This window comes from Euprymna scolopes, chromosome 32, assembly GCF_053919585.1.
Source record: "Euprymna scolopes isolate OS-2025 chromosome 32, ASM5391958v1, whole genome shotgun sequence".
In the NCBI taxonomy this organism is placed as follows: Eukaryota; Metazoa; Mollusca; class Cephalopoda; order Sepiida; family Sepiolidae; genus Euprymna; species Euprymna scolopes.
In genome coordinates, this window is record NC_136513.1 from 20,564,885 (window position 1) to 20,587,592 (window position 22,708).

The following is a 22,708-nucleotide window of genomic DNA, read 5'->3' on the forward strand; positions in this document are numbered from 1 at the left end:
ATGTAAAATAAATAATCAATTAAAACATTCAAATTTTGTTTAAAATTAATCATGCTATTTTATACGAAACTGATTGTAGTCGTACGAAGAAACGCGGGAAGCAGAAAATTCGTGTAAGTTTGTTTTCCTCATTCATTTTGTTGTTTCTTATAAAAAATTAACCTTTATTGAAATAATCAGCAAATTTATTGTAAATAGTTATTCGTTTGGTGCAATATCACGATAAAAATGTATTGAAAGATAATTGTCTTCGTTTTTTTCATTCAATTAAAAAATAAACAAAAAAATATAAACAAAGTTATTTTTTTAGACTCATTTATAATAAATACCTACATTGATTAGTTTTTTTAATTTCAGGAAACTATGTCTACATATTTTTATCGTCATAAAAAGAATTGATTTTAGTTATATTTTGATATAAAAAAAATCTCATTGGTACGTGTTAGTGATTTTTCTCCTTATTTTTCTCCGAATTTGCTATTATTATGGTAAACAAAATAGTCGCGTTGGCAGTTTTTGCTCTTACAAAATAAAAGTTTTTTTTTTTTTTTTAAATTATCAATTAATTAGAAAGCCTTTCTTATCATGGGAGTGGGATGTTGTGTAACTATTCTGTACTAACAATTTAATAAAAAATATATCGTAAAACTTGAATTTAACTTTAAAATAACGTGGTACAATAAGCACTAAAACTTGACATTTTTCCTAAAAAAAAAAAAAAAAATAAATAAAAATAAAAATTGTACTTGAAAAAAATTGATTGCGTTTGTAAAATTTTAAACGGTATTTAAACTTTTTTTTTTTATATTAGGCCCGTCTTCACAATTTTCATTAAAATGACGACTTATAGGTTTTCGACTAAGCTGAATAAGAAAATCCGGGTTTGTATACATAGATTCAAAAAAAGTTGTCAAAAAAAAACAAATATATAACAAATAAATGTTATCAAAGGCAAGATAAGTTACTTTTCTACCAAACTGGATATATTTTTTGTGTTTTTATTTAATGTAACATGTTTATTCAGCTTGAAAAACGTACATTGTTTACTGATGAATTGGAAAATTAAAAATGGCGCCCGACTCTCTCTTTAACACGGTAAGTTTGGGAAAAGGTGTTATAAATAATAAACTAGACAAAATACTATTAAAAAACCACCGAATATATGTCAAGTTATGTCACGGTAACATATGTTGAGCGAATTTCTAACAGTATTTTATCTAGTTTATTATACAACTTTTTCGAATCTATGTGTACACAGTAATACAAACCCGAAAATCCCATTTAAATTTTACAGAGACAAATAGTTTTGGAGATATGGTTAAAGACCTGTTGTATTATGCACTGTAATTCACTGGCGGCTATGTTTGTATGCATGTGCGATAAACAAAACCTCCACAATTTACTTTTAAAATGTCACGAACGGCTTTCCGAATAGACACCTCCAACCTCCCCATGTTAAAAATTGTGGAGGTGGACCTAATGTAAAAATTTACCTTTTAAACAAAACCTGAAATATTTTGCTGTGATTTATTTACTGCAAAACGTTTAATTTCTCATATTCCGTTTTGGGGCCAACGCCAACGCCCACGCCCAACTTGAATTTATTTTTATTTTAGGCTGAAATAAAAAAGACCCCCTCTCCCATATCACGCACTTTTATTTATTTATTTTTTAAATTTTTGAATCATTTGCAAAAGGATTTAAATTATTTTTTTGTTGTACAATAATTTTATGCAACTTTATTTGGTGCTTATTCAAAATTACACTTAATTAAAAAATAGCAAAAATACAGAAAAAATCGGTACTTCATTATAAGAACGAAATTCGAAACATCGAATTTCAAATAAAACCAATTGCATCTACTTAATTGTCATGTCGCGATAATGAACATATCCAAAAATTAGGAAAAACATTAAGACAGAAAACAATTTTCAGAGACAATTAGCGAAAAGTGAATTTTGCTAAATTGAGCCAAGATTTAATAAAATGATTACCTCCCTTGTAACGAGTCAAATTCTTCTTTTAGTCACTGCTAGGAGTGTCAGAAGTCGCCATTAAAAAAGGAGTGATTAATTAGACTCGCTATCTTTCGAAGCTTATAACAATATGACTAATATAATTTAAACCCTAATTTTTTTTCAATAAAAGGAGCAAAGACCAAACTTTAAAATCATCAAAGGTTTTATCAAAAAATATACAGTATTTTTTTTTGAATCAGTTTTCTTTAAAAAAGATTTCACGAAATTCAACGAATGTTAACTTAATCTAAATATAATAAATATATATAAATTCAAAAAAATCACTTACCTATATAAAATACTAATCAATGGATGCTTCCATTCTTCATATATGAGAATTTGTCCATATTTATATTTTATATTCCATGTATTTTTTAAATAAAAGATTTTTTTTAAGCAACCATTTAAAAAACTGCCATTACGTAAGCATTAACTGGTGTTAGCAAGCCAGTATTTCTTGTGTTTCTTCCTGTTTTGAAATACGGATGGATAAAAAAGCTATAAAACGTAAAAACAACACATATGCGTGAGCCGTCAAGCCTTGTGCGTGAAAATATGGGTCATCGTACTTAAAAAAATGATCACATTTTACTTATCAGTTTGTAAGTGTAATTTTCTGTTCGTATTAAACAAAGATGGCAGCAATTTTTCACCTGCTAACGTAATTAAAGTTGTTTTTTAATAATTCAGTAATATTCAGGTAATTTCGATTGCGTAATTTGAAAGCTACCAATGTAACTTATTAGAATTGACAAAAACAATATTTTACTTGTTTGAACATTGTTTTTTTTATCTGAAGATTCCATTTATCAACTACAAAATTTCGTCCCAATAGTGTAAAAGCACCAAAAAATGTATTTTTAGAATGGAATAGAATGAAGGTTCACTTTACAATAGAAATGGAAAAATTAAAGCTCACTCCTTATTTACCAGCAAAACGAACGAGTAACCATTTTTGTTGTATTTTTGAATTGGGCACCTTATTTTGTTTTATCTTCATAGAATTTATTTTTTCAGAATTAATATCTTTGAAGTTTGGTAGTTATGCAGACTACAGATGTGTTATTTGATAGATAAGATTTTCATATTAAATTCAGTTTATATGATACTAACTGGATGCCACGCGTTGCCCAGTTGTACAATATGCTTAAACATGATATTTTAATTTATGCAAATTGTGTATGCATTATTATAGAATCAATCTTCTATTGATTATTATATATTACGAGGAATAATTTGCCCAGTAGACTAATTTGCAAAAAAAGAAAAAAGTAAATAAATAAAAATAAAATAATAATGATAATAAAATAAAATATGTGTCAAGTGCGTTTGAAAGCCAAATCACAACGTAATGTTAGGAAAATAAACAAATATTTTACTTGTTTGAAATTTATCGCAAATATATTTCAGAGGTATCCTCCATCTTCAGTGTATTGCTTCTTTTTTTCTTTTCTTCTTCCTTGCCATGTTGTCAATTTGGAGAAAGAAGTCTGTTTGTAAAGAGCCACGCGTTGTATCTAGCAATACACTGAATGTTATAAGGCCACCATTCGCCCATGTATGGAGTATTATTGTCGCATCTGGGCTGGTGCATCTGCTGCTAGTCTCTCACTCTTAGACAAGGTTAAAAAGAGAGTCGCCAATCTGATAGGCCCTGAACTGGCATCTAAGCTTACGCCTCTGTCCTATCGACGAAAAGGAAAGCAAAAGAAACAAAACAACACACTAAAGATGGAGTATACTTCTGAAAAATATTTAATGATAAATTTCAAACAAGTAAAATATTTGTTTATTTTCCTAATAATACGTTGTGATTTGGCTTTCAAGCGCACTTGACGCGTATTTTATTTTATTCAAATTAAAACAACGTTTCTATATGAACTCTCATTCTTTGACGTTATTCTCACGTTGGCTTACACACAGTTCAAACATTTCAAAATACAACTGCTAGAAACAACGTACGGCTCTTTACAAAATTACTTCTTTCTCCAAATTGACAACATGGCAAGGAAGAAGAAAATAAAAAAGAAACAACATACTGAAGATGGAGCATACCTCTGAAATATATCTGTGATGAATTTCAAACAAGTAAAATATTTGTTTATTTTCCTAATAATACGTTGTAATTTGGCTTTCAAACGCACTAGATGCGTATTTTATTTTATTCAAATTAAAACAACGTTTCTATATGAACTCTCATTCTTTGACGTTATTCTCACGTTGGCTTACACACAGTTCAAACATTTCAAAATACAACTGCTAGAAACAACGTACGGCTCTTTACAAAATTACTTCTTTCTCCAAATTGACAACATGGCAAGGAAGAAGAAAATAAAAAAGAAACAACATACTGAAGATGGAGCATACCTCTGAAATATATTTGTGATGAATTTCAAACAAGTAAAATATTTGTTTATTTTCCTAATATTACGTTGTGATTTGGCTTTCAAGCGCACTTGATGCATATTTTATTTTATTCAAATTAAAACAACTGTTCTATCTTGAACTCTCATTCTTTGACGTTAATAATGATAATGTTGTTCATCAAATTCTGCCTGTGTTTGTTTACAATATCACGTCAGTTGATATTTGGGCTTGACGATGAATACCCTGGAAAAGTCATTTCTAATTAATGCTTAGTTTTAAAATTTACAAACAAAGAAATGATTTGCGGCGATTTTAAATGGTACCTGGTCTTTTATCGTAAATGTAATTTATTGGTAAGAAAAAATTTAAATAAAATGGTGAGGCACACCTGGTCTTGAACAGGGGATCATTTGATCTGTAGTTAAATGCTCCATCACTGAACTATATATGTCCAGATGACAATACTTCTCTTTTTTTTTGTAAATTCACTCTTGTCTGTTCATCTGTCCGCACTTTTCTCAACTACGCCTTGGAATTTTAAAAAATTTTGCACAAACATAAAACATGATATGAGTAAAAAAGTAACAACAGATTTTCCGGGAAAACTCCGGTTGCCCCCCCCTCCCCCAGGGGTGCCTTTTGTGTTAAAATGGCTAAAATTAACACTTTTGTGCTTATTAAATAAATTGATGCCTTGAATTTTTATAAAACTTCCTGAAAAGTTATAACTAATTGATTTCTATATAATTTTTTTCATCTATACTTCACGATAACTCTTGGGTGTACCCCAGGGTGTCTTTTAGGGTTAATAAAAACACACCATTTTTGGGACTATTTTACCATATTTGTCCAAAATTTTCTGTGTATGTCTATTTAGCAGTTTTGCATGGTGTTGAACTTTAATTAAAATATGTTAAGACCTTGATGACTTTTGGGGCTAGATGGAGGAGGGGGACAAATGATGGACTTAGTCATTTGTTTTTTTGCATGGTTCAGAACTCAAATTTACATATGTTAAGGACTAAAACTGCACCGTTTGTTTATTTTCATCAGGATTTGACGTCTCCTGGCGACTATTGTGGCTAAGTGGGCGGGCAAATGCTGAACTTTGTCATTTTTTTTTATGCCTCGTTCACTGTGCACTCACGGGGGACCAAGCATCCTATACTTGTTTTTTTAAGAAGAAATGATTTGTGAAGATTTTATTATCTCTGTTGGCCGGTGTAATGTAAAATATTCCCTTGTAAAAATTCTTTTTATCTATAAGAAAGAAAGAAAGACTGTTTTTAGGATTGGATTTTTTCGATTTCAATACTTGATGAATTTCTGTGCAAAACATCTCAGAACACTGCCAGATATATAAATTAGCTTTGTGTGAAATTTGCAAAAGATAGGCTCAGTCGTTTCAGAATCTATGGGGAAGGAACTCGCACACATACAAAGTGATTTTTCTATAATAGTACAGATATCTTTAACCTTAAGCTTCTGGGCTTGACCTTTACTCCTGATCTTAAATGGAACACGTGCATCAAATCTGTTGCCAAGGCCGCTGGAAAAATAGTGGGATCCTTCTATCGATCCAATAGATATCTTACTGCTGATGCAATTCTCTATCTATATAAGAGCCAAGTATGTCCAAGGATGGAGTACTGTTGTCACATCTAGGCAGGAGCTGCTAGAAAGGACTTATCCTGCCTTGATATAGTTCAAAATAGACTTCGTAGCCTCGCAGGGGATGTCCTTTTCTCTTCCCTGCAACCTGCAACTCATAGGAAAGATGTTGTGAGTTTGTCTCTGCTTTATCGTTATTTTCATGGCAAGTGCTCGACTGAGCTTCAATCTATGGTCCCCCCTCACCAAACATTCACAAGAAACACTTGTCTAGCTGAAAACACTTTTAATAATTCCCCCCACTCTTTATTTGTGTCTAAACCTAAATGTAGATTCCATGAACAAATATTAGAATAGCAAAAAGAAAAGGGTATATTGTGTTATTATTACACCACTTGCAGTATACTTACTCCTTGAGGTTATTATTTTATTTTGTTAAAATTAATAGAAATCCACTGTTTAGAAGCACGATGGCAATGAAATTCAAAACATGGTGGTTAAAAGATCAGACACGTGTTATTTTTATTTTTTAAATAAATATTTATTTACTTAAAATTTGTAATTTTTGGCTTATACAAAAGCCTTCATCAGGAAGGTTTAGACAAGCATGATGGATATAAAATTCTGTATTGTCCAGTTCAGTGTGTTGGTGTTTGATCATGTGCACATGTATTAAAATTAATAGAAATAAAATTAATAGAAATTCACTGTTTAGAAGCAAGATGAAATGAAATTCAGAACATGATGGTTAAAAGATCAACCACACGCATTATTTTTATTTTTTAAATAAATAATTTTCAGCTTCATCGGAAAAGTTTAGACAATATTTTTCCATTTTTTTCTTTTTCTTTTTTTCTCATTTGCCATGATGTGCACATGTTAGAATTCATAGAAATCCATTGTTTAGAAGCACAGCAAAAAGGTTCAAAAGAGAGTCGCCAATCTAATAGGTCCTGAACTGTCATCTAAACTTCAGCCTCTTTCCCATCGATGAAATGTTTCATCCCTCTGCCTGTTCTACAAGTACTTTAATGGTGAATGCTCTGACGAACTGCAAGCACTTGTGCCCCCTCAATGTAAATAACCCCGATAAACCTGACAAGCAGCTAAATCCCACCCCTTCACAGTAGAGATCCCTAGATGTAAGAGAGCCTTCTACTTCAGTAGTTTCTTCCCCAGAACAGCTAGACTTTGGAATTCCCTTCCGGGTTCCTGCTTCCCCAACTGTACTGACATGCAGAAGTTCAAGTTCAAGTGAACCAACATCTTGCTGCCCAACTCCCTACACAGTACTCCTGATGCTTATGTCCCTGATAGTAGCTCCCTACCACAAAGTGGCAATGTGCCTTGTTTGGGGTAAAAATTTAATAATATGATGGTTAAAAGGTCAGGCACATGCTTTTATATAAGCCGAAAATTAGAAATTCTAAATAAATAAATATTTATTAAAAAATAAAAATAAACACACTGAACTGGACGATACGACCTGTTATTGGCAATTAGAGACTGTGCCAAACACAATCATAGTAAATAAGAAAAAAAAAAAACAAAAAAACGTAAGTCAGAAATTAGAAATTTAAAATATTTATTTAACAAATAAAGATAATGCACATGTCTGATCTTTTAACCATCTTGTTTTGAATTTATTATTTTGTATTTATCTCACATTTTAAAAACGATTTTATTATTGTTTCATGTTGAGAGAATATTTAATCAAAACATGCTACAATTTTATATTTAATATTTAATCAAAACATGCTACAATTTTATATTTAATATTTAATCAAAACATGCTACAATTTTAAATTTAATATTTAATCAAAACATGCTACAATTTTATATTTAATATTTAATCAAAACATGCTACAATTTTATATTTAATATTTAATCAAAACATGCTACAATTTTAAATTGAAAAACTGACATTTGTTTTGTTTGTTTTATATTTTGGTGTGCACAAATTTAGAGTTTACTACTTATGTCAAACTGAGGATGACATTTATGTACAGGTTGTTTCAAAAAATTTAATCACACTTGGAATGACGGTAAAGCCTTTATGAACATAAAGTAAAATGGAAAAAGCTTTGAATAGACCTGATTCTACCAGATCAGTCTGTCTGAAGATATTGGCTTCCTCAGATGAAATGCACTTAACATTGATGTTTTTTGCTTTTCTACTTCTTTTTGCAAAACTTTATTATGTTCTGCAAAACCAAAAACAAAAACAACAATCCACCTTTTCTCCCTTTTTCCTTCTTCCCATTTCCCCTTTCTCTTTCTATCTCCCACACTTCCTGTTTGGTTTCCTAACTTAAAATGTACAAAACATTAATACTGTAACCCTTTTCCCTCTCCCATTGCAAAACTCATGTTCTGGAGGGCAGGGAACAAAAACGCTAAAATCCACTATAAAACAACCAAACCAAACCAAACACTACAAACTAGCGATTGAAGATACAAAGAGCTTGAAGAATAAAAACCTTCTCACAAATTAACTGGATGCAACATGAATACTATTTCCAAAATAACCGAATTTGGCATTAAATAACCCAAAAAGGATTGATATGCTGTAAAACAATAAAACCAAACCAATTGAATATAAACGACAAATGTATTCGAAGAATCATGTTTGCAAATCTTCAAATTGATGATTATTATTATTTAGACAATGCTGATAAGGGTTGAAGTGTGAGTACATTTTAACATATTTTTGAGACGCCCTGTATTTAGGTTTCAATGTAGAAAATTTCTGTACATTTTTTTTTTTCTTATTCATTACCTGTGTGTAAAATATTTCCAGAATTTATCAGACTTATGGGAAAGTGACATATGGCCGAGTGGTCCTAGACGTTGTATCAAAGTTTACAGTTACCTAAAGGTGCTGAGTTCAATCTTGAACGAAGGCAGTGAAAAAGTAACATTGAAAACAGAGAATCAGCAACTATGTCCCAAAGCCTAGCTGGAGTCCGAACACGGTACCCCCGTAATAATAATAAAGGGTTGGGTTCGAGACTCCTAACAAACGGTTCCCCAGTTCGATACAAAACACCTGACGAAGGCCAGAGGGCAAAACGGCCGAAACGTTGTGACAATAACAACCAAGATGAGGAAGTCAGTCCGACAATCTCAATCAATGAAAACACCTCATCTCAAAAATACAGACAATTACTAAGCATTTTTGTGATGAATATTTTCTTCAAATTTTAATTGACGTATTCCTGATTGTGTTACTATTAGCAATATTGAACTTGTTGACCTACCCATCACGTGTAAATGTTCAGGGGTACGAGTTCTCTGCTTTTTATCAGAATTTAATTTTTTGTGATATGTCCTCCTTGTTCTCTCTATTTTGCCTTGCCTTCCTTTTCCATCTTATGACAGTTTTCTCTGAAAACTGAAACATTGATTTTACCAGGAAGGCTAAATCTTCTAGGAATTCATGAAATGGGTAAGGTAGTTAGATGAATTTTGTTTCATCAAAGAATGACTTCCTGTCTCCTTCCACCCACACACATGCTCAATGTCTTTTTCTTAATCTGACTTTTATAGTTGAAAAAAAATGGTTGGACTTATTTAGGAAAAAGTTATATTTTTAAGCTGTTATTTCTCCCTTTCCACACACACACGGCACAATCATGTTGATACACCAGTTCTCACCAGATCACCGAAGTTAAGTAACATTGAGCCTGGCCAGTTTCAGATGGGTGACCATTTGGGAAGGCGAGGTGCAGTATGTATCATGAGGTAAAATACCAGTTTGAGAAACTGGTGCAGTCTATCCTACTCTTGAGAATAGATGGGACTCTCTTAAGTCGTGGTAGGCACCCCATCTAGTGATGTCGTCACGCTAAAATATCCCCTTGATAGCCTTGCCGAAGCATCAACTATTCAACTACTGAAAAGATTTGAATTACACTTGTGTAGTGAGTTCAATCTCGGCTATGGCCGCGCTAGATGAGATGGACACAGATAAGCATGCTACCCCATGGGTTAAAAGTTTTTTTTTTTTTGTTTTTTCTGTGCAGATTCTTGAATTCAATAGAAAGATTCCCAAGTTCGACAAGAAACATTTGAAGAAGGTCAAAGGTTACATCGACTGAAATATTGTGAAAATAACATCAGATGAGAACAGTAGTCAGTATAATAAAAAGAATAGTAGAATCTACTGATGCTTAACCTTAGTAATAGAGAAGTAAGGTCCATAATAAAAAAATAAAAATAAAATAGAATCTTTATGAAAATATGTAGATTTGAATAAAACAATTTGACAAAGTATTTTTTTTTTTTTTTTTTTTTTTTTTTTTTACTCACCTTCATCCCAAACAAGGCACGTTGCCACTTGGATGCAAGGGGCTACTAATTGGGACCATGCCTAAAAAAAGATTAAGATGTTGGTTTACGTTACATTTAAACTTCTGCATATTAGTACAGTTTGGGAAGCAAGCAGCAGAAGAGAATTCCAAAGTCTAGCCATTCTAGGAAAGAAGCTATTAGAGTAGAATACCCTCCAACGTTTAAGGACCTCAACAGTGAAGGGGTGTGATTTTGTTGCTAGGCGTGTTTGTCGGGGATATGTACGTCGAGGGGGCACAAGTGCAATGAGTTCATCAGAGCACATTCCATTAAAATACTTGTAAAACAGGCACAGAGATGCAACATTGTGGTGATGGGGCAGGGATTGGAGTCTAGTTGACAAAGTGGGACCTATTAGATTGCAGACCCTTTTCTGGACCCTATCCAAAAGGGAAAGGTTAGTGATAGATGCACCAGCCCAGATGTGGCAACAATACTCCATGCATGGGCGTATGGTGGCTTCGTAGAGGTACAGGATACTCTCAGGTGTGAATAATTTTCTAGCACGATAGAGGGAGCCTTTCCTTTTGTGAGGCGGCACTTAGTCTATTCTGGCTTCTGTTAGTAAATAAGAACTCCTTCTAGACTGAAGCAGTTTTAATTTTTGTTTCAATTCAATTCAGAGTGTCTTTTTGGGGAGCTGGATTTTCTTCATTGATTATCCATTGAGTTATTTTCTTTTGAATATTAAAACTTTTACCATTTTTGAAATTTTATTTTTATTTTCTAGGTAATAGGAAACCTTTAATTATGGGTATTACTGGTTTACTTCCTTTCCTAAAGAAAATCCATTCTCCGGTGAATATTTCCGAGTTTGCAGGTTGTACAGTTGCTATTGATGCATATTGTTGGCTTCATAAAGGTGCCTTCTCCTGCGCTGAAAAACTGGCTCTTGGAGAGCCAACGGATCAGTAAGTAACATTCTTCTTTTTTGTTTTAAATTTTATTCTATGCTGTCTCTGAAAATCTAGTGATAAATTCTAAAATAACTCAAGAAATGTGAAAACTTATATTAAAAAAAAAAGAAAACAACAAAATTTGGTACCTGGAGAATCTATTGATCAATAACTATTAAATATTAAGAGTTTTAAAAAAATTTTTTTACTAGTGTTACTAGTGTTGGGACAGTTAATCAAAATCAGAACTTTTAGGGTATTGGAATCGAAAAAAAAAAAAAATGAGCCTAATTTCCGATTCTAAAAGCAATTTAAAAATCTTTTTGGTTTGTTTAAAACTTAATTTTCTATGATGTATTATTTTATTTTTTATTCTTTGGAATCCTTTTAGATGAAGTTTCATAATTTGTGTATTCATTTCTTTTTAAAATGACAAATTAGTTAAGGCCAAATGAGTAGTTGGCTGTAACATAGTAAAACATCATCAACTATAAAGATGATAATAATAGTCATCAAAAAATGAATACATTAATTTTCCATTGTTGGTACTACTGATAAAATGATAAATATTTATTGATTTTAAATCTACTAGTAAAACAAGAAATTATAGATCACTAGCGAGGGGTACCCAGCATTGCCCGGGTGTTTGGGGGGGTTTAAAAAAAAAAAGTAAGTATGAGGATCGAACCCGAACCGTTGAGGCAAAGTTGTAAATTAAAGTGTAAAAAAACGTGCAATGTTAACCATTGCCCCACTGCAGGATGCTAACGGAAACACGTTTGAATTTATTTAATTAGTTGGATTTAGCAGGTGCCCGTTTTAAATGAGGTCAAGTTTTGACTGTGGGATAGTATTCATTTACTGCTGAACGCTTTTTTTCCCCCCGAAGATTTTATAGGAAAAAGACTAACCCACATGCGGCGAGCGACAAATATTGAATATTTATCTTCCTGAAATCGACCAAATTAAATAGACAGGTGAGCTTCGTTGTTAACTGTGAGATATTACGATTTGTATGTGATATAAAAAGTTTTAAAAGTTGTGAACCGACCGACAGACCGCTTCTCTGAAAGAAGCCTTTTGTAGACACACAGAAAAAGCGTACATACATACATACATTTTCGCTTTTATATTTATAGATAATAACGTGTTTTGGTAAAAAATGGCACAAGTGTAGATAAATAGGAAAATATGGCAAAAGTGAAAAATATATATGAAAAGGTCACAATGCATTTATCAACTCTTGTATACAATACATAAAGGGAAACCATTTAAGAAGTTTGTCATATTAAAAAGAAAATTATATTTACATTTAAAAGTAGATGATTTTTCTTTAAATCCATCCCCTCAAAAATAATGAAATTCTAAATTTTTAGATGATTTTTAGATGATTTTAGAATTGGAATTGGTAGTTGTATTGAATTCAGAAATTTAGAATAAAATTAGTAATTGTATTGGAATTGGAAGATATTGAAATCATCCCATCACTAATTGATTCAACTATTTTATTCTTGCAGTATTTTAAAGTAACACATTGCATACATTATCAACTATATATCTAACATCTAAATACAACACAAAAAGAAACAACACTCAGTCATCAACAACAAAATTATATTTTTATATTGTTTTTCTTAATTTAAAAAAAAAAACTTTAAAATAACCGTGTTTATTTAAAACGTAACACAAAAACAGACAACACTTTGTCGTCAGTGATATGATATTTTTCGTATTGTTTTTCTTAATCAAAAAAAAAATGAACTCCAAAATATTTTTTAATTTTTTTTTAATCCTTAAAAAATTAATTAAAAAATAATCAAAAATAGTTTTGCCAAAACATGATTGTTTTTTAAAAACAGTTGAATTTATCTCTTTTCATATTGGTTTTCTTAATTTTTATAAAAAATGCTGACTGACATTCCTATCTTATATACTAGCATGGGTGCCTGGCATTGCCCGGGTGTGTGTTAACAAAAAAGATGGTTAGGGGTCATTTTTATGTTTTGCTTTGTTTTGTTTTTTTAGGGGCTGGATTCAAATCTGCCAATTTTGCTCTCATTTATAATTTAATTTTATAAAAATATCAATCCAAATTTTGGTTTAAATATTAATAGTTTTATTAAAAAAATTTGTCAATATATGAATGCACTCCTCATAAAAATATCAATCTCGGTCGCAAACAAATAACTCTATTATTATTATTATTATTTATTTAATATTTTTTTTCATAAAAATATCAATAATTCAAACATTAATTAAAGTTGTGTTAATATTAAAAAACACACTCTTGGTCACGAAAATCTGCTCAAATGTGCTAAAGCGAAGGTTAAACCAGCGTCAACCAAAATCTATCCTTTTCTTAGTGAAGTCGGCTGAGGTCCTTATTCTATACTTTGTCCGGCTTTAGTCCTGTCTAGTTCTAGGAGGTTCACCTTTCCCGCCTTGCTTCCCATCTCTCAAGTAAAATAAGTTTATTGCTTACTATCTGAGGTGCCTCGATCAGGGAATACTAATGGAACTTCCCAAGTGATTTTTAAAAGTTTTGAGTGCTTCTCCTTTAGAGTCGCTGGCTTGACTCTTTCCACCTTTGATCTTGTGTCACATCTTCTGAGGTAGGAAGGAATTATGTCAGCTCTATGGGATGAGGCTTTAGTTGTTCGGAATTATAAAATCAAAATGTAAGGGAGACAACCCGATTTGTACATTCGTTTGTTGATTGCAGAGTTACTTCCCTTTATTGATTCCCAATTAGTTTTTGAAAAATAAATAATGAAGGCTTCGTAAGTTGTACATTGTTCTTTTCACATTTGGCATAAGTGTACACTTCTCTCTCTCTTTTTTTTTCTTGTATGTAAACCCTATGTGTCTTTCACGATGTTTCTTAAACTTTTTCAAATTGTTCATCAATTTTATAAATATTTTGCCCCCACTTTTCCCTCAAATTTAAATTGTCCTATTGTACGTCCAGTTGTTTGATCAGTATTTCAATCAGTATTAGAAATTATCTAATTTTTGTCAGATTGTTTGCCTTATTGGGTGTTATTTTAAAGTAATGTTGTGATTTCTATTTGTCAATGGAGTTTAAAATATCCTTTCGTTGTTGTTTTTATTTTTTATTTTGAGTACTTATAGGGATTGCGTTATCATCAGCATATTTCAGACAGGTTATGTAAATTGCCAGAAAGTGCCAAATGAAAACTTACTTTTTTGTTTTTTTTTTCTGTGAAAAAATTGACATATTTAAAAAAAAACTGGCAAATGAAAACTTCATGTTTTATTTTGTTTTACCAAAACAATGGTGAATGTTTAAAACACTAGCAAACAGTTAAAAATTAAGGAAAAACCATATAATCTATGTACTTATAAAGTTGAGTTTTATTCTTGCTCTGACATTGATTCGGCATTAAATAACCTGAAAAAGGTTGATATGCCGTAAAACAAAAACCAACCAACCAACCAACTGACATTGATATTTAAATCCTACTTTTTTTTTATTTAAAAATTATTAAAATAAACTTTTGAATATACTCAGTCATGGATATGCGAGTGACTACATGATGCTTAACTAATTTGCATATTCCTTAAAAAAACGAGCGTTAATTATTCATTTTTTATGGTTTGTTATTAGATGGTTGGCTTAATTTTACTTTTATGCTTAATTCTATTTATGCATAGTTTCTACATTCTGCATAATTATGTAGAATTTAAGATGAAAACGTTCTAGCATACAAACGTTTCGTAACATTGTCTATTTGTGTGCAAAAATCTACCAAATTCTTCTCTGAATATTTGGTCTACAGAGTTGAAATTTGACATATATAGGGTACACTTTCAATTTTGTTTTTAGTTGGCAAAAATTGCTGCTAAGATGTCAAAATTAAAAACAAAACTGTTGACCTTGACCGGGTAAGTCAAATAAAACATTACTCCTGCTGTTACTTTTGCACAAAATTAAATATTCAAAGCTCAAAATCACTTAATTTGTAAACTGTTGTATCCATCTTTCGGTAGCTCAGTTAGTAACGATGCTGGAGAGATAAATAGCGATTAAGTTTGGAGCGCTAAATGTTCGGGTTTCAATTCTAGCGGATTATACACAAGACTTATTCTATTATAACTTTTGAAATTATTTCTATGTATTTGATAATAATAAATAGAGAATTGTCTTTATATTAATAAATAAGAAATCTGCACGAGTTAAAATTGATATTTATGTGTATTTTAAGACCGAGCAATGCTAAGTGGTCTGCTAGTTACAATTCTTGGCCTTCGGGCCAAGATCAAAGTGTAGTATCTGTTCTTCAGATGCTGCACTTCTATTTCTTGTTCTCTTTCGGTGGAGGAGAAATCCTTCACGACTGAGACAATTTTTATTTTTGTACCTTTTCTCCACGTTAAAAAACGACCCTGGTGTCTAACTCTGTCCCGTGGGGAGGCATAGTAAATAGGTACAATCAAAAACGGTCATCATTTGTCATTTCAATGAAAAAAAGTATGTGTGCAGTTTACAGATGGTGGTGATTTAAAAACTTTATTTAGAGAGCCATTTTTAACATGGAATTAAAAGAGGGGGGGGGCTTTTAACTATTCTGTACTTTCACCTAATAATTTGATAAACAAAAGATGCAGTAAAAAAAATTTTACACAAAAAGTATATTAAACAAGTTAATAAACAAATAATATAATAAAAAGATTTAATAAACAAATAATGTAATAAAAATATTTAATAGACAAATAATATAATAAAAATATTTAATAAACAAATAATATAATAAAAATATTTAATAAACAAATAATGTAATAAAAATATTTAATAGACAAATAATATAATAAAAATATTTAATAAACAAATAATATAATAAAAATATTTAATAAACAAATAATATAATAAAAATATTTAATAAACAAATAATATAATAAAAAGATTTAATAAACAAATAATATAATAAAATATTTAATAGACAAATAATATAATAAAAATATTTAATAAACAAATAATATAATAAAATATTTAATAGACAAATAATATAATAAAAAGATTTAATAAACAAAAACTTCAGTACAAAAATTTAATAAGCAAAAAATACAGTAAAAATATTTAATAAACAAAAATATAGTCAAAAAAATTTAATTAACAAAAGATACAGTAAAAAAGTTAATAAAAAGAAAATACAGTAAAAAAAATTAATAAACAAAAATTACAATAAAAAATTTTATAAACAACAAAATACTGTTTATCCAGAGGTGGGAGTAGGGAGCTTAACTAATCTGTACTTTCGGTACTTGTACAGTTTAATCAAAACATTAAAAAATGAAAATATTGAAAAAAAGGTTATATTGTCCGTATCTGTTTTGGACTGAAGATCTCCGAAAAAAAAAAAAAAAAAAAAATTCATTTAATTTGATCGAGTAGTTTTTTTTTTACAGCAGAAAAACATGTTTTTATGAGAGCGCGTTGAAGTCAGCCATTACGAAATTTGTTGAACATGCCAAAGGGAGATAACTCCAGTTAAGCGCCGACACTCCCTCCCCATCTTTATTACTAGCTTTTCTTCCTAAAAATCAAACCTTTTGCTCGGTATCATAACAAATAGTTTTTTTGCTGTAAAATAAAAACTACTTGATGAAATTAAGTGAAATTTCTTTTTTTCAGAGAACGTACGTACGATATAACTTTTTTTTTTCAATATTTTCATTTTTTAATGTCTTGGCTAAACTGTATAAGCGCTGTACTTTCATCTAATAATTTAATAAATTTAATAATAGATACAGTAAAAAAAAAAATTAATAAACGAAAAAGTACAGTTAAAAAAATTTAATAAACAAAAAAATAGTTTGTCAATCGTCGGCTGTTGCAATTTCATTGGCTCAGTATTTTGACACCTTACGGCAGTTTATGTAACCTACCTGGAATATGCTGATGATAAAATGTTCCCTATTCTACATAAGTTCCATTTTTTCGTTTTATTATTTTTCATCATGTTGCTCCAAGTTGAGGTGTCTGTGTTTCTAACGTAAACTCTCAATTCGCTGCACACTTTTAAAATGCTTTTTTTTTTTTTTTTTTTCTACTTACAGGTACATCAACTACTGCCTAAAATATGTGAATTACATGCTTGACAAGTCATTAAAACCGATCCTTGTCCTTGATGGTTGTCATCTTCCTTCAAAGAAAGATGTTGAAATATCAAGAAGAGAGTAAGTCGTTCTTTTTTATGCCTGGACATTCCATCTGTGTGTCCATAACTTTTACCTTTAGTTTATTAAGGAATGCGAAATTTCATTGGAATGATTTTTTTACAGGAATTTTTGTTTTTCTTTTTGAACAGGAATTTTTCATTTCTGTTAAACTTGTTCTTTTTCATCAAATTCTTTAAATTATGTTCATTAAGAAACAACTTACTTCATCTTACTTGGATTATTCGGACTACTGGTCTCCATCTTGAGTGTTAGTCACACAACGTTTCGGTCAATGTAATCTCTGACCTTCTTCATCTTGTATCTTGTTGAGCCCGGGAATTTGCACTGAATTTTGAGTGGAACCCTTTATTTAATCCATGAGGGCAACATGTTCTTGTTCTGTCAGCCATGATCAGGTAGAAGTCTTAAGTAATTTTCAATTGTATTCTGAATATCACCCGTACTGAGGTTTGAACCTTCAAACTCCAGAAAAGTGTCAGATACAACTGAATTTTACCTTGTACTTCATCTGTTATAGCATTGGTCTTTGCAGACAATAATATGAATTTTGGGAGTCTCAAAACCATTCCTGTTTTTCAGATGTACAACCTTACTACTTATCACTATGCATCACTATTATTTATTAATACAGATTGACAGGCTCCTTCAGTCTTTGACAGACTATGGATACCCATGGAGGGGTGCCTACACATGAAATTTTTGTGGCAGGAGATGCACAATCTCCAACCACACCTCTCCTGAGTCGACATTGTCAAGTACCAGTGGCAAGTGAAGTGTATGTACAGGATGACTAGAAGCAAATGCCGAGATAGGCGGAGCGCACATACAGTGCCTAGAATTCCTAAATGGTCACCCATCTAATACTAACCAGGCTCAACGTTGCTTAGCTTTGATGATCTGATGAGAACTGGTGTGTCAACGTGATTATGCCGTATATTAATACAGATTAATATATATATATATATATATATTATATTATAAAAATCATTTTGCTTGGGTGTTGAAACCGTCCATCGGTTATGGTTTGAAAAATTCTGTGTATGCGTAAATAAATAAAAACAAAACCATGAAAGCTTTTTTTTTTTTTTTTTTAATCAACAATTTTTTTCGCATTTAAAATATGCGAATGAAAACACAACTATAAATGCCTTTTGGTTTTCTTTTTTTTTTTTTTTCGTATTTTTCTTTGCAAGTTGGAATCATTTTCAAACAAAAACAAAACAAATATATAGGAGGGAAATGTTGTGCATTTCTCTCCTAATAATTACTTAAATAAACACAAGGCCAAACGACATTGCTAGGCGAGATTGTATCTCAGACTGAAGAGAAAGAAAGAAAGTGTAAATGTCTGTTTGAAGGTGTCGTCTGCCATCAGACTGCAGTCGTCAACAAGTAGCAGTGGGAGGGGTGAGTGAGAGAGGTCTGTATAGGTCGCTTGCTGGCATCTCTCTGGCAATCACAGCTGAGATCCCAAAGGGCTAAAAATGGTCCTTAAGAGGACAGCTCAAATCAATGCGCCCTGCCAACCGACTGGTCAGTGTGGCCGAATCACTTTGGCACCGGATATTGATCCACTTATAGTAAATAGTTTAACTGCTACAAATATATTTACGTTTTAAACTATTTAAAAGTTTCTTTTATATTCTGTAATTGACAGTTTAAAGATGTTAAAATTACTCAGATCAGCTTTTCCAGTTGCTGAAAACGTGTTAATAAAAAGAAACTATTTAACTAGCAACACATAATAGCATCTAACTTTTTTTATAAATGGAACATAACAAAAATCGTACAATAAGTAACTGTTACCAAAAGCAATAAAAATAACATCTCATAGTTAACTGGTTGGTCAAGAAATAAAAACAATGAGAAATTAAAACCATATAATCAGTAAATCCTATTTCTCATGGTAACTGTAACCAAATGCAATAGCAGTTACTTATGTATTTGCTTTGATTTTTTACGATTAAAACTATTTTAAGTCTTCTTTATTGCATTAGATTCCGTAATTGGCAGTTTAAAGGTGTTAAAATCACTTGCAAATGTATATGAATTAATTAATTTGAAGATTCTGCAGACAATAGACTTTTTAGCCTGTTAAAAACGAGCAAAAGTTATAGCCGTTGATTTATGTTAGGTATTTTATGCCATACTAGCTTTTGTTAAAAGTTGCACTTTTTTGTTTACAAAACCATTTGGCGGAAGTGACGTCAGACAGATTTTAAGGTATGGATGACCAACACTATGTAATGTAGCTTTTTTTTTTTTTTTTTAAGCAAATATAAAAATAGAAGTTTTGGTAAATTTTTACTTGGTTTCCACCTTAACGTTTTCCTTTAAAATGATGGCATGCATCTGTAGTATTGGAAATCCCAGATTAAATGCTATATAGGTAGTTTTTAGAAATAGAAAGATAGAAGCATATTTGATTTCCCATCAGCGATTTAGCAGGATCAGAGAAGGTTAGATTTGACAGCTATCAAACTTAAGTCACCTTTTGACAACCTAGATAGAATGCAAGAATGCACCGGAAATTAAGTGGTGACACGGGAATTATGGTCGTAGGCTTCCAGTTGACGACCACATGGGCTGAGAGTGGTTTTGGGCAGCAGAGAAACCAGACGGGAGATTTCGGGTCTCTCCCTGACAACCAGGGTCCGAGATATAGGCTTGCCTTGAATAAAAGATTGACGCTTCAGTCTATCTTGTTGTTATTAATGAATCTGTCTGCAGATGGCAGACCAGCAGCGACCGAGAAGGCATCATCCGCTGGCCAAGGCAAGCAGGTATGTTCACAGTATTGTTGCACATATACACGTCGGAGACTTTCAAGGCAAGAAACCGTGTAAAGATAAGAACACACGCCCACACACATATAACAGTGAACTGCACGTAAGATACGTAAGAGCATACACACCCATATATGTAAGAACACAGACTCTTAAAAGTACCCTTAGTAATAAAAGTAACAAGAAACAGTAAAAAGAAAATGAAGTAAAAGTAAAGGAATAAATAAATAATAAATAAACACGCGAACACTATCTTTAACACATAGGTTTTCGAGTATGCTGTAAAAGGAATATCGCATTTAAATTTTCTGCAAATTAGTGATTTTCTGGATATTAAGCAATGTAATTCGTTATGTTAAAAGTGGTGGCCATTGTTGTACACGCAAATGCGCATATTTTTACCATAATTAATATGCTTACTGTTCCATAGCTAGCTATAACATATACTGACCTAATGGGTCACAGATAGTCTATTATATATATATATATATATACTAGAATGGATGCCCAGCGTTAGCCAGGTATTTGGAGGTGTATGTTGAGCAAAAAAAAAAAAAAAAGTGGTAGTAGGAAGGCAGGCTTCAACCCGTACCGCAAAGAAGGAAAAGAACGGGGGGGGGGGAACCTGACATCTTTTCTGTTACGGCCAACCGCCAAACCGGAAGTGATGTAGGTTTTAATTAAGGCTAGACAATCGAAAGAAGAGGATAACTTTCGAAAATATTGGCGAAAAAAGCGACCCCCCCCTCCCTGTAGAAAAGTGCCCAGTTGAAGGTGAAGATATTAATGTTTTTAGCCAATTTTTCGATATTTGTTGTCTGAAAGGTCGAACTTAAAAACGATACTGATCTTGTAAAAATCTGTTGCCTCTGTCGAATGTTTTAGGCAGACATACAAACATACATACATACATACATACATTTATATATTGGTAATTCAAATTTGCGACCCAAACTTATTAAAAGTTTGCCCTATCTCTGAATACCCTTTATGTAAAAGTTCAAATGTTTAGACTGGAAATTATCTGAGTAATTTGGTAGAGACCGAAGCGGTCAAATTTTAAAAAACTTTGACCCCTATTATGCCCCCTTAACATTTATTGTCTTGGGCTCAAATCAAGTTATTAAGTTAGATCCATGTCCAAGCAACCTATATCTAAAATTTCAAGTGTTTAGACTCAAAATTGGCGGAGGAGTTTGGTAGAGTTCTCAAAGGTCAAATCGTTGAACTTTGACGCTTTAACAGCCAAATTTCTGGCTGAAAACCGATCACATAGATTTTCCAAAATCTCAGTACCCTGCATATCAAATTTCGAGTCTGTAGACTAAAAATTGACAGAGTTATTGCATAGGGAAATGTACACAGACAGACAGACAGACACACAGACACGTTCACTTTTATAGATATACTAGCATGGGTGCCCGGCATTGCCCAGATGTTTGGAGGTGCATGCTTAGCAAAAAAAAAAAAAAAAAAAAGGATTAATTTTTTTAACTTTGACCCCTATTATGACCCCTTAAAATTTATTGTTTTGGGCTCAAATCAAGTTATTAAGTTAGAGCCATGTCCAAGGAACCTATATCTAAAATTTCAAGTGCGTAGACCAAAAATTGTCGGAGGAGTTTGGTAGAGTTCTCAAAGGTCAAATTGTTGAACTTTGACCCCTTAACAGCCAAATTGCTGTCCGAAAACCGATCACATAGATTTTCCCAAATCTCAGTCAAATTTTGAGTCTGTAGACTGTAGACTGAAAATTAACAGAGTTATGTCGATGGAAAATGTACACACAAACACGCAGACACATTCACTTTTATAGATATATATATATATATATAATAGACTAATAGACTAACAAGAGTTTGCATAATCCAAATAATACTCATATCAGTCTTCTGACTACTATGTTTAAAATTACTGACTACAAAAGTCACTTAAAGAAATCCCATGTATACGATGAATGATATATCTTTAATATAACAACATCCATGGTTAGAATAAGTCCAAAATCTGTGTATAATAACATGTAAGAAATATTATCACTCACTCTTGTGTTAATTTTCAGGCGAAGAGATGTTTATCGGAAGAAAGCTGCTCAGTTTCTTCGTGAAGGTCGGCGAGCTGAAGCCAGAGAATGTCTTCAGAGGTGTATAGATGTCACCTCAGAAATGGCAAGGAAACTTATAGAGGTTAGTATTTAAAGAATTAATTTAAGATTAAGTGTATAATTTTGTTACTATCACGTGCCAGGGAGTGTATCTTGGTTAGTCTGCACTATGTGGATGTTCTGAAACGGCTGTTATCCTGGCATGGCAACCAACGGTAAAAGGGGTTGATATGTCATCGGCTACATCTGCTGGTGGGTCTTTTTTTTGAGTTATCAGCATCATTACTGGCGGGACCGTTGTGCTGGAATTGAACGTTGTATTAAATGAGTGACAGACGCATTTTCCTTTTTATAAAAAAAGAATTCTTTTAT

At 31.7% G+C, this 22,708-nt stretch overlaps 1 protein-coding gene across 3 annotated transcripts in view; it reads left to right on the forward strand.

The window, feature by feature from the left end:
* The first annotated feature begins 4 nt into the window (after positions 1-4).
* Positions 5-22,708, forward strand: part of LOC145256245 (exonuclease 1-like) — a 282,335-nt gene continuing 259,631 nt past the window's right edge. For all 3 annotated transcript variants that reach the window (XM_080114896.1, XM_080114895.1, XM_080114897.1), the window contains exons 1-4: positions 5-113; positions 11,080-11,260; positions 17,324-17,443; positions 22,295-22,418. In XM_080114896.1, coding sequence (XP_079971022.1) covers positions 11,100-11,260; positions 17,324-17,443; positions 22,295-22,418 — 405 coding nt within the window. In that variant the 5' untranslated portion in view covers positions 5-113; positions 11,080-11,099. The remainder of the gene's footprint in view (positions 114-11,079; positions 11,261-17,323; positions 17,444-22,294; positions 22,419-22,708) is intronic.